This window comes from Drosophila bipectinata, chromosome XR (genome assembly GCF_030179905.1).
Source record: "Drosophila bipectinata strain 14024-0381.07 chromosome XR, DbipHiC1v2, whole genome shotgun sequence".
Taxonomy (NCBI): domain Eukaryota; kingdom Metazoa; phylum Arthropoda; class Insecta; order Diptera; family Drosophilidae; genus Drosophila; species Drosophila bipectinata.
Genome location: NC_091735.1, coordinates 25,060,352 through 25,075,787, shown reverse-complemented (window position 1 = coordinate 25,075,787; position 15,436 = coordinate 25,060,352). Strand labels below are relative to the sequence as shown.

Sequence of the window (15,436 nt, the reverse complement as noted above, 5' to 3'; positions counted from 1 at the left end):
AGACGACTGTGGCTCTCCAGATGGGTTTAGAGTTTCAGATCAATTCCGGGCGGAGCGGGGGCGTTACCCAAAGAGAACGCCCACTAAATCGGGAATGTCGCCACAGATAGGCCAAGATTAGACATTTTTGCTCATCAGTATTTGACTTTATTTTTGATTTGATTTTAATATGGAATGTAATATCAGTTAGGGATACAACTAGGCTGGGTCTGGGCAGGATTAGGTCTACTGGCACTGGCTCAAGGCGTGGGTGTAGAAGGTCTTCCCTTCCAAGCCCCGCTTGATGACATGGGGAATCTTCTTTGGCACCATGCTGGAAATTCAAAGAGAAACGGAAATTAGTAAGGATCACTGGAGGAGGAGAAGCAAAAGCAGTTGGAGGTCGGTCCTCACCTGATGCAGTCAATGATGGGGCAGACGGAGACGCAAAGGGTGCAGCCGGTGCAGTCGTCGTTGACATGGGGAATGTGGGTATCCTTGTCGAACTCGATGGCCTGGTAGCCGGAGTCGGCACACGTCATGTAGCACTTGCCGCAGTTGATGCACATGTCCTGCAAAAGGAAGTTGTAAGAAATCCCAAAAGAAACAATCCTTTTCACTCACATCATTGATCAGCGCCACCTTTTGCTGCTTATTATCCAGTTTGTTGTAAGGCCCGATCCTCTCCAGCGCCGCTCCAACGACATCCTTGATTCGGGGCGCCGGTTTCGGTGCGCTGCCATTCTCCAGGACTGGCGTGTCCTGGACAGCGCCCGTCTCAGCGTCCCAGAAAGGGCCCTTCTCACGACGCACCTCTTCCAGCTGAAGGTCGCGTTGGCGCTGGTAGGGCCCGAAGAATCCCAGGGTGGTGTTGCCCGACCCGGTCAGGCGCACCACCGGCTTGCCCTTCTGGTGGACCGGAGTGGGTGGCGACTGGCCGTCCCAGAAGGCGCCATTCGTCGGCGGTGGATTGGCCTTGAGGAAGAGCAGTGCACGGAGACTGGTGCAGTAATCCTCGATGACGGTGAAGTCCTGGTTCTGGACCGAGGAGCAGATTTGCAGCACCGTAGCGCCGGCCTGAATGAACTGAAGCGCCACCTCGCCGGAGTCTATGCCGCCGATGCCGAGGATGGGGAAGCCAGGCACCCGTCTGGCGATGTCCGAGATCGCCTTAAGGGCCATGGGCCGAGTGGCGTTACCGGATACGCCGCCGTAAGTGGTGCGCTGTTCCTTGCCGATGGCCGGCCAGGCGGTGGCGTCCGCCTTAAGGCTCATTAGGCCCTGCACGGTGTTGATGGCTGATCCGCCGTCCGCTCCGCCGCGCTTCGCGGCCTCAGCGATGGAAACGATGTCGGTTATGTTGGGCGTCAGCTTGATGAAGAAGGGCAGGGTGACGGCCCGGCGCACCCAGCGGGAGATCTGCTCCACGAGCTCCGGGTCCTGGCCACAGGCCAGGCCCATTCCACGCTCCCCCATGCCGTGCGGACAGGAAAGGTTCAGCTCGAGAGCGTCAGCTCCGGACTCGGCCGCCCGTTTTGCAAGCTCTGTCCAGTCAGCCTCGTTGAAGCTGCACATGATGCTGGCGATGATCACCTTCTCGGGGAAGTCCTTCTTGAGCTCGGCGATGCCGCGCAGCCAGTACTCCGCTCGTTTCTCCGAGATGAGCTCGATGTTGAGGAAGCAACCCTGCTGCGGGCCGTACTTGTAGCCGGAGGTTGTGCCCCGTACGATGCGGGGCGAGACATTGGTCACCAGATCCTTGTCCAGACCGAAGGTCTTGGTCACCACGAAGCCCCAACCCTGCTCGAAGGCGCGCCGGATCATGGCTGTGCTAGTGGTGGGCGGGGCCGAGGCCAGGCCGAAGGGATTCTCAAACCGGATGCCGCAGAGATCCACCGAGATGTCCACCTCATCGATGTCCGTGTAGAAGAGCGGCAGCGCCGCCGGAGTGTCCAGGGGGAGGCCCTGCAGCTGGCAGTGAATGCTCCAGGCGGCCACCTTGCCGTCGTTGACCGACTCCACGGTGGTGTTGGCAACGCCTGCCAGGTCTCCGCCCAGAAACACCTGCTTCAGGCTGCTCTGCATCGTCACACGGTCCACCACGGGCAGCTCCCCGCGGAACTCCAGTGGACTCAATGCCGCCTTCACGTCAGAATCCTCCAGTCCCGAACCGAAGGCCGAGATGACAAAGTTCGCTTTCAGTCGCACCACCTGCTCCTCATCCTCCACCCACGCATCCTTATCGTCCTGCTCGGTGCGGCAGAACTCCATGGCAGTAATCAAGCCGTCTTTGACGATCACCTTGCGGGGACTCAGATATGGGAGCAGCTCGCAGCGCTCGTCGCGGGCCAGCTCCACCTCCTCGGGCACCGCCCGAATTCCAGAGGATCCCTTCCGGAAGGCGACAAAAACGCGTCGCGCACCACACCTCAATGCCGAGGTGGCGCAGTCAAAGGCTGTGTCGCCGGCACCCAGGACTATCACATTCCCGTGAAGCTTGGGCAGGCCGGCTGCCGCCTTGCAGGCGCACAGTCCTGGCTTAGAGCCTTCGGACACCAAGGGCAGGAAGTTCTTGGAGGTGTAGAACCCGTTGCTGGCACTGAGCCCCTTGAAGATCGGGTTCAGCTTCGGTTCTGGCAGGCCAATTCCCACAAAGACAGCATCATATCCTTTTGACAGGAGACCCTAAAAAATTTAAAGAAACATGAAAACTTGTGGATTACCATTGGCCTAAAAAGCATCCCACCTGAATGGTCAAGTCCTTGGTGGACAGGGAACGTCCCGTCTCGATGCGCACGCCCAGATCCTTCACCAGCGAGATCTCAAAGTCCACGGCCGCGATCGGCAGTCGGTACTGTGGAATCTCGGAGGCACTTAGGCCACCCAGGTAGCTCCTCTGCTCAAAGATGGTTACGTCCCGGTAGCCCAGTCGGGCCAGGAAGGTGGCACACGAGAGCCCGGCGGGGCCGCCACCGAGGAGGGCGATCTTCTGGCCGAGCGGATTGGCCTCCGCCTGGGGCGTGCGCCGCTGGTGGACGCCCATCTGCTTGAACACCTCGGTTGCGAACTGTTGCAGGCCGCCGATGTTGATGGGGCCCGCCTCCGAGGCCTGCAGATTGCAGCCGCCCACGCAGAGATCGCTGGTGGGGCACACCATGCCGCAGGTCAGGCCCAGGGGGTTGTCCGAGAAGATCGCCTTGGCGGCCCCGTAGAAGTTCTTGTTGGCGATTGAGGTGATGAAGCTCTTGATGTCGAGCTGCGTCGGGCAGGACTTCTGGCACGGGGCGTCGGCGCACTTCAGGCACCGCCCAGCCTCCTCTAGGGCCGCTCGCTCCGACAGGGTGGTGTGCTTGATGTCCGAGAAGTCGTTGGCCAGCGTCGTGCAAGGCGGGGCGGCATGGTCGGCGTTCCGTTTCCAGTGCTTCTTGTTCTCCTTGGTCTGCTTCGTGGGCACCACCGTGCACTGGGTCTTGACTCGCGGGTTCAGAGCCAGCAGATCCTACGCAAATAGATTTCGATTCCGATCAGAAAAGAATTAATCCACAAATCGTTTAAGGTATTCCGCTTTGGAATCGGAGCAATATTGGCAAAGATATAGCCTTCGATCGGGGCGATATGAGACATCCCCACATTTCCTGGGGACTCCCTTGGAAAAAATTGAAAAAAATCGATCGAAAAATATATTTCTAGATTTTGATGCAGATTGGGAGAGGATTCATCCACAAATCGTTTAAGGTATTCCGCTTAAGAATCGGACCAATATTGGCAAAGATATGGCCATCGATCGGGGCCATATGGGACATCCCCACTTTTCCTGGGGACTCCCTTGGAAAAAATTGAAAAAAATCGATCGAAAAATATATTTCTAGATTTTGATGCAGATTGGAAGTGGATTGATCCACAAATCGTTTAAGGTATTCCGCTTTGGAATCGGAGCAATATTGGCAAATATATAGCTTTTGTTCGGGGCCAAAGAAATCCCTTAAAATCTATTTTGAAGTAGATCGATAAAGAATGGATCTAGTAATATTTGCAAGAACTCAAGTAGTGCCAAAATGTGGTTTCCAACGGACCATTAATTCTGTCTTAATTTTTCCAATTGGCACTTACTTAGTGGTATCTTATCACCTAACCTGCTTATCTAGCCAACGTGCTGTAAATTTGCCATTTGGTTAAAAGTATAAAAGATACATATTCCTGGCAGTGTACACCTGGACCTACCTCAATGTCGGGCGTGTCTTTGCTGAGAAGTTGTGGCGGACTCATCTCGAGGGTGGCTTCTGCAGTTCACCTGGAAGAAATGGGAAGACATTAGAGTGGGGATTGGCAGAAGCATATGACCCATTATCAGAGCCCCTAATCGGAATAGCCGGCCGCCTGGCTTCTTATCGGAGAAAAGTTGGTCCGCCGGAGGAACAACTGTATCTGTGAGTACTTTTAGCACCATAGTTGGCTTATTTATAAGGGCGTTATCATTTATCAGTCAAGGTTGCGACGGACATGGGAGATTATGCGTGGCGTGGCACCACCCCATTTTTTAGTTTTGTTTTTTTATTAATTGAAAGTTTTTCGGCGGCTGGAACAGTAAAAAATGGGGCCACCCCCCGAAGAGTGGGCCCAGATTAGGGGGACGGCGGTGAAGGTCTTGTTCATGGGAGGCCTGTGGTTCTATTTTTTCCGTTTGTTTGCAGAGAGATAATAAACTCAATTGGCAAACTGTTATGTTTGATCAAAGATAGATAGTTTATCATTAATGAGAGCATTAACAATGTAGTGCTCGTGCTCGTCTAGTTTTTATTACATAAATAAAAATGTAAATGAATGAAAACCTAATCAGTTGAATTGAGAAAACAAGTAGATTACAACACGTGTATTACAACACATTGAAAACTTAATCGAATAATTCAACTATTCGCTCTCCATCTGGCTCTCGACGCTCTCGGGCCCCCATTTTTTTTAGAATTTTGATTATTTTTTTGACACAATAGTTGAACCGTTAATAAACAACCTCCCCGCACAGCTGCTGGAGCCCCCCATGACCCCCATTCGGCCGCATTATCAGGTTTCTGAATATGTTTCTTCATTATGGATTCTCATGCTAATGTCGAAAATGCGAAAAACAAGTTCAGAACTCGGGCTGTTGTTTCGCCTTTTCATATTTGGACAACAAACTGTCCAGATACAGATACCCACCGATTAAAGATAGATTTTATAAATGTTGCTTTTAATTAAAACGGAAAGATGGTCTTTTGGGCAAGGCACACAGAAAAAAAAAACACAGATTCAAGTACTATCCGAATCACAAAACTACGAAACACACGCGGAAAACTGGGGAAAATAAAACGAATTGGTCTTCACACTGGAAACGCCAAATTGGAAATGATTCTTGGAGAGCAGTTTCACAACCCAAGTCGACTTTAGCGTCGTAGTCGGCGGCGCTGTCGCAGTCGAAGTCGCCGTCGCCGCCAATGCTATTTTCCATTATCGCCAAATAAACAATCCTACAACAAATACACAGAGTATTCCAAAAGTATTCACATGGAAAAGAAGTCTTGTCGCCATATACCATAGTCACCACATGAATATCTAAATGTTTGTATTAGAGGCGAATACTTTGGAACGCCACTGTATGTTTTCCGAAGCCACACGTCTAAGCAGGGGCGCCGGCGATAGGGTTTCTAGAAAAACCCCAGGCTAAAGGCAGCTATGTAGGGATTATATTCCTACCTGGAACTCCTACGTATTTGTATCTTTCTTTCCTATAAGTACAGGGAAAAAGATAAAAAAATAGAGTATCTAAAGTTGTTGTTTCTCATATATTCATGTAACTCAATATTTAAAAAAGATTCAATAAAGACCCCCTGTGCCACTCCCATGCCTCGCTGAGTTTACAAAGCTAACCATAAGATACTTTTCAGGGAGTGCCCTGGTACGATCGTTAGAAGTATTGATTTTACTCTCCGATTGCTCACTATTTGATTATTATAATAATATTGCAATATTGCAAAGAGTTCCGATTTCAGTTCTATGACTCGAGGGGATCAGATTAAGGAGCAATTGTATCTTCTAGCTTTATATGTATTTCATAGATTAATTTTTTACTAACTGATTTGACAGGTTAATAAACCAACCAACAAATATGGGCTTATTGAAAGCTTGGCTCTAAGCTTGGCCCATAAGGTTTATAAGAAATCTAAAATGATTACAAGAAATCAAAAAAAGATATCTATAGCCACTGTCTATAGCTCGTTTCTACACCGATTCTACATCACAAGAACAGCCAAAAAGTATGCTTTGAAAGTAAATCTAAAATTAAAGAATTCTTGGTTAAATTAAATAGGCGCAATATATAGAAGTATATTTGGAATATAAGAATAAATAATTGTTTATTTTTAAATACAAAAAAACCTGGCCAAATCATTAAGGTTAAATGAAGTATTCAACTCAGAGCCCAAAGGCTTAAAAAGCCATTCCCTTGAACCGCTAAAAGACAACAAGCATTTTAGAAAAATACTATCAAGTATATACTATAATTAGCATTTAGCAGAGACCCATTAAAAATTAGTATCTACATGCATATATAAATTCCTAATTTATTCATGTAAGCAAACAAACATTCTGCACGTCTCCAAATATTTTTGGACATGATGATCTGCGAGGGATCAGCCAGAGGCCGACCTATAGATACCTATATATAGCCCCATGGAGCTGTGATTTACGAGGCTGTAATCATTTTGGGTCATTAACTGACGGACATTGTAGGTGGCAAGCGGCAAGAGGCAGGCACATTGGCAGTGGCACATGACATTGGCAATAAACTTGAAATAATCCCGCGTCTGGGAGATCTGGGTACTAGGCCAATGGCAATGAAAATGCAACGGCTGCACCGCCCCCCACGGGGCGCCCATTAAAAAGGCATAAATTATACAGAGCCCCCTCTGGGCAAGTAAATCAGAGCATTTAATTAATAAACAATGCAACGCGGCAGGCGCGCAATAAATTACATTCGAAATGCATGCCAAAATAAGCAAGCCAATTGAGAATTTATTTTTCCCCATCACTCGGATAGCAGCCTGTTGACTTGAGTGGGGCTTTCCCCTTCCCCCCATCTCGCCTCACCGCTTTTCCGATTTTTCACTTTTCATATATTTTTGGACGGGTATTGTCTCGGACAGGCCCCATCAGGACCCATTGTCACATCGCTCATTCATTCTTAAAGGGTCTTGAAGGTTGAAACACATTCAAGTCGGCTAACAAGGTGGTTCAGTAAGGACTCAGGGGATACCCTGTAGAAAGCGTCTTAAGTACTGGACGTTATTCTTGAAGACGAAGCGGTTCCGATAGCAAAATAAGATGTGAACCCCCGATGAGACCTGATCCTGCCAGTTATCACTAGTTTTCAGCTTTAAACGAATTTTCTCTTAGTCCATCACGCCCGCTTGTAACCTACCCTCTATGCCGAGGGTATTGCCAAACAAATGTCATTTTAGCGAAAAGAAAATGCGTGCAATTAATCAAGTTAAAGCGACTGCAAGATCAGAGTCCCCCCTGGTCCACGACGTCCATGTCGTGTCACTGAAAAAATGGCGCGAGCTAAAAGCCATTTGTGATTAGAACAGCCACATGCGACAAGCTCCTCGAGTTTGGGCCTTTCATCTGGGGCGACAAGGCAATATTGTGGACTACCATGCTATACTATATGCAGAATAACCTACCAGATACGCATACCAGCTAAATAGATAGATAGATAGGTGGATAGATCGACGGATAGATACACGTCGCCGGGGCTCATTATTTTCATCTATATGCAGCATAATTTATTGGCATTTTTATTATAATTTTATTTATGATTTCTGAGTCTTCAAATTTGTTTGGCTCGGTTCTGTTCTGCAGAGCTTTATTGTTATTATTGCAGATATATGTAGGTATCGAATATATAGTGCACACGTATCAACATGTATGTACATATATCGGGGCTTATGAACAACCCGATCTATAGGATATATCCATCTGTTCGCAAAGCCATCTATTAAGATCACCCGATGACATCGGAAGGCGGTAAGGCGAAGGCTCTCGAACAAATTGATGAGACAGGTGGAGCCGAACCGAGCAGGAATCTATATATTTTTCATATATCCCCCTACTCAGATATATATATTGGACATGATGCTCTTCCGCAGTGAGTGAGAGATTTATTTAATTACCTCGATGTACACGATTTTGCCATTTAATGAGCAGTTTACTGAATTAAATTCGAAATCAAAATCAAATTCGATTCGCTTCCCGATCGACTATCGACGGTCTGCAAATTCCCATTCGCTGTTTCTATACAAAAACTTATGAATATGAATATATATTAAATCGCAAACTGTGGCCAGGAGGGGGAACCGGGAGGGGACTCGTGGGCGCCTCAAAATAGAATATGGCCGCCAACTTTAACGGCCGCCCAAAGTCGACTGCAACTTTTAATGGCGAATAAAACAAACGGCAAGCAACCGAATCGAATTAAATGCCTCACAAATTTATGAATAAAGTCCACAAAGTTTTCAAATTGTTTTCCAAAATAATTCTATAACTTACAGACTGGCAAAACAATACAGCTTTTTGATGACTTTTTCGGGTTTTTATGGACCATTTTCTTGGCAGAGCCTTTCTCTGAATACATCCATAATTCGAATACTTTGTGAATTATTTCTCGGAATGATCACTCCCCGTTTCAGATTAGTGTATTTGCAGTATTATTTCGAGAAATATTCGCGACTAAATGGATTAAAAAACGTTTGTGACAAAACGGTTCCAAAGCCCCCCCGAGACATTGGCGATTTTGGCACACGGTTTCCAAGGAATTAGGCGCTCGTCGAGTATAATTTTTAATTTATTATAAATAAATACAATAAATACAAATACAGATACGATTATTTAGTTTAGTAGACACAAGAACAAAACTAGGGGGAGGTCACCCGGGGGGGCGGACGTGGGGACTGAGTGGGGTTGGGGGGACTAGCACTTAATTTCAATTGTATTGGTCGAGAGACTTTTCAAATAAGAACCCGAACCGAAATTCCGCCCGAAATACACAAAAAGAAAACTCCCAGTTAGTTTGCTATCAGCTATCCTCTAGACGGACTCGGCCAGCGGCGGAGGAGCCGGAGCGGTGGCAGGATCTCCCGCCGAGGATGCGGAGGTGCCTGCTGCCGCCTCGGCCGCTTGCTCAGCCTCGAAGGCGGCCAGGATCTTGTCCGCCTCGGCGGCCTTTGCCTGGAGCTCCGCCAGCTTTCGCTGCTTCTCGGCCTCCTCAGCCTGCCGCTTGGCGCGCCGCTCCTCCTCGCGCTTGAGCAGCTCCTCCAGCTGGGTGCGCAGCAGGGAGTCGCCCAGGCCCAGTTTGTCCATCACTTGGGTGATGTCGCGGCTGTAGCGTAGCCGGGTGTTGGCCGCCAGCTCCTCGGAGCAGTCCTCCCGGCCCACCTGCAGCCGCTGGAGCACCGTCATCTTGGCGTCGATCACCACGTAGTTGGTATCTGGGATGAAGCTTGCGCACTTCTCGTTCAGGTACTGCACCAGGGTCCGCAGCGAGTTCGAGTTGGACTTGGCGTTGATGGCACCGCTGGCGAAGTCCTGGGACTTCATCATCTGGGCGTGGGTGGACTTTTGCTTGCACTCCAGGCAGTTCCAGTTCGGATGGGGCAGTCCGGTGATCTCCGGCACCACCAGGCCCGTGCAGTTTGTGTCCCGGCAGTACAGGCCCGAGATGAAGGCGCCTTTCTCCTGCGGGAAGATCCAAAAAAGATATTAGTTGTGATATTGACAATTAACTTCCCATGGAGTCCTTAGTTCCAACCCTAATCTCTCACTTGATAGACCATAGACCATATCCAGACTACATTGGGTTCTTGGGAGCTAAACACTTGAGATTCTTGGCAAGTGAATCATTGGGGCCAAATGTCTCGGCTAATGAAAATCATTTTCGCATTGTTGGGATTCCGATTCCAGCTAAAAATAATCCCAAAGCGATTGGGATGGGATTGGGTGAGCTGCTCCCCCTCCTCCTCCCACTTCCCCTAACAAGAATATCAGACATAAAAGTATATATCCGTGCCGATCTCTGAGATTGACAAAATAAATAAAAAAGATGTCGCTACGTGTGCGTTTTAATATTCGCTCGTGCGATCGATAAATATCCCCGCACACCGGTTCCTAAAAGTAACATATCTGTATCTCCGACTACATGCTAGATAGATCTCTACCTCCAGATGTATCTGTATCTGTATCTGTCCTCCGCGGCCACGTCATCTCCATTAAATTCAAAATCTGTGAATATGAATCCGAATCGCTTGGCCAATTTGCTTGATCGTAAATTAAGCCAGATAATTAATGGTTCCGATCCGCAAGATTGGCCCAAAAACAAGAAGAATCCGGAGCGGATAACGGATGATGGAAATCCGTGAAATCGAAAGCAAAGGAAACGATCGACGTGCGCCGCTTCTAAATATATATTTCTTTGAGTGTATTAGCCCTTTGCCAGTTCATCGAAACAATATAAATCACACTATATTTTGGGGGTTTGGGTCTAAAATAAAAACACCAACACGTGCCAGAGTCAAGGACTCTTCCCTTGACATTTTACAAATTACGATAATAGATCTGGGGGGATAAGACATAAAGGTATAACAAATGGACTTCCCCTGAGACCTACAATAGAGTTTTCATCTTCTGGAATTTTTTAATCTAATCATCAATCACAAAAACAACCTGCTTGTGAATTTTAAGTTCCCTGTCAGCGCCAATCGTTTGATTTCAGAAATATGTTATATACTCGTATTTAACAAAGAACAAGAGTATATATATTTCTGATCAGAACGCTTTGAAATAATTCCGGGGACCCTAGCAGCTTATAATCACAAGTTTGTCGTCATATTTGTGATTTATGAACTCTGCCTGGTGTTCAAACTTTGAACACATTTCGAAATAGAATCTTTGCCAATTTTTTGCCACATTCCTTTGATAAATAATGATTGTACTTATATCAGTCCATATATCCTTCGATCTGCATTTATAGTTTGACTCTTGAGTGGCAACAATGTATTGTTATTGATTATTTTGGGGCTCGTTATTAATTTGTTTGAATTGGGAGAAACTTTTTATGGCCCATTCGTTCTGTGTTTTAACTGCCTGCCATTAATATTCCTCCCGGAATTATAGTCTCTTTTTCCTGCAATTAAGACAATTAAAGTTAGTATTATAATGTCTTTCTTTTCTCTCTAGCGGCTGAGATGGCTTCTGTATGGCCCAATAAATGGCCAAAACAACAACAACTTTGGAAATCAAAATCTGAATTCAAAATCAAATCAATACCAACAGCGAAATTCCATAGAGAACATATAGAGAAGATATAGATTGTCGTTCGCACAGCGACTGGCCCATTTCGAAAATATTGCCAAGCGAATTAAAAAGCTTTTTTGGAATCCATCTATTTATTTGTGATTTAATTGAATTGTTTTCAGCCCGTTAAAAATAAACAAAATTGTTTATCGCCTTGTTTTGTTGTTTTATTTTTTGGGGCTCGGTTGGTGTGCCACTTGTTGCGCCTGGAAGGTATATATATATATATATCCAAAAGATATTGATGGCCAAGATCAACAACGCCAACGAGGAGAACTTGTAATTGAAAATCTTTAATTGTTTTCGGATGAATTTTTTGATGCGCGCCGGAAATCCTTAATGCAAGTGTTCCCATCCATCGAGAAATCGGAAAAGCGAACTCAACAAATGTGGAAAATCAAAAAGAAGCTACCCGATCTCGCTTCTTTGATGGATCATTCCAAGTAGTTTGGCGAAAAATTTATTTCACACTCCCTTGTGGGAAATGAAAACACGAAACCCCAAAGACACTGCCGACCTCAATCGCCTTCAGCGAAACAATAAAGATGTTTGATTATTTCTTCGGTCAATTGGTCAAATAGTTTATACAGCTGGCCCATCGATCATCAGTGTCGATCCAATTGGCCAATTGCTGATCAAAAACATGGCCAAAAATCATAGCCCATAGACTCCAGAGGCACTTAAATTTTCGGCCATAAAAGCGAACAATAAAAAGGCCCTAATATGATAGTTTATGGCTCTGATTCCTACTCCTACTCCTATGTTTTCTTTTTAGGAATACCAAGGATATAGATCCATCGGGGAATCCAAGGACTTTAACTCTTCATTTCTTCAAACCATTATCCCTAAACTCATCCCAATCCCAAGAAAAGAGCTTCTACTCACCGTTGGATCTGAACAGCGTGGACACTTGCAGGTGAATCCCTTCTTCATCTTGAGGAAGAGATGACGGGCTATGTTGCCGGTGAAGAGCTTGGTGTAGGTGGTGGTGATCTCGAAGCCCTCCGGGATGTCGACGGCGGCCCGGACGAGCATGTGGTTGGTCTTCTCGTCGAAGGTGTAGTACGAGTTGGGAATGCAGTCGTGGTTCATCACCCCGAAGAGGGGGTAGAGGGCGCGGTAGTTGAACTCCTGGTTGTCGTTCGTCCGGTCGGTGGTCTTGTCGAAGCCATTGGTCCTCATCACGGCGACGGTGCGGTTCATGATCTCGATGAGCTTCTTGTCAGTGGGGAAGTTCTTGAAGCACTTGGCCGCGTTCCGGACCTCGGTGCGATGGTTGTTGTCCAGGTTCGCCTGCAGGCAGTAGATCAGATCGCGCTGGTCCTTGGTCAGATTGATGGCCCGGGCGATGCACAGCAGCCGGATAATCACCGAGTTGGCCACCTCCGGCTCGTTGGGACCCCAAGACTTGAACATGTCGCAGTCGGTCTTGTGCTGCTTTTTCTTGGCGCACAAAGGACACACCGGTAGTCCGCATCCCTGCCGGCACATGAACTTCGTGTCTGGGAGTTCCTTCAGGCACACGGTGCACGCATTGAGCGCATCCTCCTCGTGGGCCGCCAGTCCCATCAGGAGCGGGCTATCCTTGAAGATGACCTCGCCCCGCTTCAGGCTCCGAGTGGCCATCACTCCGCGTCCGGCTATCTTCGAAACGCCGATCTCCCAGGCGGGATCCTTGTCCTTGAAGGGCGCCAGGTGGAGGTCCAGCAGCTCCGAGGTTCTCTTCGGGCAAATCATCTCGATTCTGTATGTTTTTCCGGATGTGGTGTTAACTTTTCCAAGCACGACACTTCGAAATCTCACGGATACGAAACACTCAAACAAAAAGGCACTGAGTTTAGTATTTAGTTTAGTTCTTTCAAGGATCTATGAGATCACTTTGATAGCAATTTGGTCTTTCCCGATCAGATCAAATATAGATCAAGCTATAGTCAATAGTGTAGTCTTTAAAAACTTTATAGTAAAACTAAATTTTGAAGTTTATGAATAGTTTAAAATCCTCCTGGACACCGATAATATATCCCTTCGATCTGTGATTCTATATATCTGATCTTGATCGCTTCTCTGGTTGTATGGGTCTATAGCCTGCAGCGTTTATTTCGCGACTGCCGTGAGTGAACTGTCGCCATGTTCCAGCCTTACATGATTTTTATGTGAAAAGTTCAGCGGAAAAGCCGAAAATTCGAAAAAGCACACAGAACCGAACGAAAGCCACCCGAAGATCCCCGATGACGAGGCCAAGCCAAAAAAAAGATATAAAATAATAATAATTAAGCGAGTCGCGATTCTCAAAAAGAAATTGTGGGCGGGACAAGCAGGAGCAGGAGGTGGCAGGCGACAATCCCCGCCAGAAATCCTGATGCCCACTTGGATGGATTGATGAACGGCGTGCGGATTCCGAGTGATATGATGGGAATGTCGAGAAGGGGACTCACACTCAAAAAAAAAAGTCAATTATATTTAAATCTTAGATTGAATATATTTTATATTTTTTTTTTCAATAAAAATGGACAGATGATAATACTCATCTCCCAGAACTTGGGCACTCAATCCTGGGATCACATTTGTTTTTCTGTGCAGTTGAATGGACGGACAGATGGATAGGTTATCCGGACGTATGACTTGTCGGCTGGCGGATGTACATTTGAACATTTTTAAATGTCGGTACATACAAATCGGCATGGATTTGTGCTCTTCTGACAGCGCTCTGGAGTTGCGCCAAGAATGCCACCCATCACCCGGAATGATGAACGATCTCTGCCGGAACGGGTGGAGTGGGGTGTGGGCCGAGGTGTCTGTGACTGCGGGAGGAGGCTTAAGCCACTTGAGTGGACCGGACAATTGGCTGCGGAAGTAATGACCCCAGAATATAATTTCACAGTCCCGGTGTTTTTCTATTTACGATTTAAATTAATTAAATTACACGGAAAATAAATACTCTTCCAAATAAATATTTATTCTTACAAGGATGCTTCCAAAAAGTATAAGAATTACTACATATTTGGATATCCAAGCGATCTTCAGAGATTATAGGGACTTATAGAGATTATAGGGCGATGGGTTATCCGAGCTTTCACAATCAATGTGTTCCTCGTAAAGATTCTTCTTCTGTCCAATTGCATAGAAGGCTGGAATAAACTGGGTCATTTATCATTAAAGGCTATGGAGTTTAAATACCTTTTTCATTATTTTTAAAAAATATGTTCAATTTTAAACACCAGATAAGCTTAATTAGGTGTGGGGCTTTGACAGATATGCATCACGATAGTATCTAAGTAAGTACCACCTCTATGTATCGGAAAGTGCAGCCTAAATGGGGGAGCGAGAGAGTAGTGATGGCCAATGGGGGTTCAACCAAAAATTAAAGCTTTGCTAATTCGGTTTTTTTGCGGAAGCGAGATGGGGCGAAGGTACCCAACGGTATATAGAGTCATTGCACCTGAGTGGGTGAGAGGAGATGGGAAAGTTTACTTTCTCCTGGTTTCTGATAACCTGATGCATTCAGGTTCGTTTCCAAGGGAGTCTTGCCTACTTTTTCGACAAAAAACACGAGATATGATCGTGGAAATGCGATCCCAAACTAATTATAAATACCAAAATTATAAATATATATGTATAATTATTATATTTTTTGTGCACTGATCATGAGTCGAGGAGATGACACCACAACAGCGAGCCAAATAAACTTAATGAAGGCGACAAATTGCAAATTGGCCACTGCCTGCACTTTCACCCGCCCCCCGCCCTTTCACTACGCCCCTGCTGTCGCATGTGGCAATAACAACGAAGAGAACTCACGTGCATTCGCAGAGACTGCAAATTGGCTCAGAATTCTGCATTCGCGAATCTTCCGACAGCGGCAAACAACTTTAATTTAATGAAATGCATATGCAAATGAATAAATATCAAAATATGCAAATCAAGCAGCCAATTCCGACTAAAATATTATAACGAAATTCGATGTATGCAAATGGCTTGCAAAATATGCACAAACTAAAAGGAAAAACCAGAATAAATTTAAAAAAAAAGGCCTGAAGAAATAACAATTTATTGGCGCTTTGACGCGTTTTTGCCCCGC

General features: G+C 46.4%; 2 protein-coding genes across 2 annotated transcripts; both read right to left on the bottom strand.

Annotated features, from left to right (window-relative positions):
• Positions 1–124: 124 nt before the first annotated feature.
• su(r) (dihydropyrimidine dehydrogenase su(r)) lies at positions 125–5,350 on the bottom strand. Its single transcript, XM_017239161.3, has 6 exons — positions 5,173–5,350; positions 4,201–4,270; positions 2,726–3,478; positions 604–2,664; positions 394–551; positions 125–313 (listed from the first exon to the last, which is right to left on the bottom strand). Exons 2-6 carry the CDS (start codon positions 4,243–4,245, stop codon positions 226–228), a joined length of 3,105 nt encoding a protein of 1,034 aa, XP_017094650.2. The 5' UTR covers positions 4,246–4,270; positions 5,173–5,350; the 3' UTR covers positions 125–225.
• A 3,486-nt stretch (positions 5,351–8,836) lies between these two features.
• SmydA-9 (SET and MYND domain containing, arthropod-specific, member 9) lies at positions 8,837–13,488 on the bottom strand. Its single transcript, XM_017239062.3, has 2 exons — positions 12,244–13,488; positions 8,837–9,744 (listed from the first exon to the last, which is right to left on the bottom strand). Exons 1-2 carry the CDS (start codon positions 13,093–13,095, stop codon positions 9,097–9,099), a joined length of 1,500 nt encoding a protein of 499 aa, XP_017094551.1. The 5' UTR covers positions 13,096–13,488; the 3' UTR covers positions 8,837–9,096.
• Between the last annotated feature and the right edge of the window lie 1,948 nt (positions 13,489–15,436).

What these genes read in the sequence shown, in the direction of transcription:
- SmydA-9 (XM_017239062.3), bottom strand. Translation starts at nt 13,095, where the DNA reads ATGATTTGCCCGAAGAGAACCTCGGAGCTGCTGGACCTCCACCTGGCG. An exon ending in CACGCTGTTCAGATCCAACG is followed by an intron (nt 9,745 to 12,243) that starts GTGAGTAGAAGC and finishes ATCTTCCCGCAG; the next exon opens with GAGAAAGGCGCCTTCATCTC.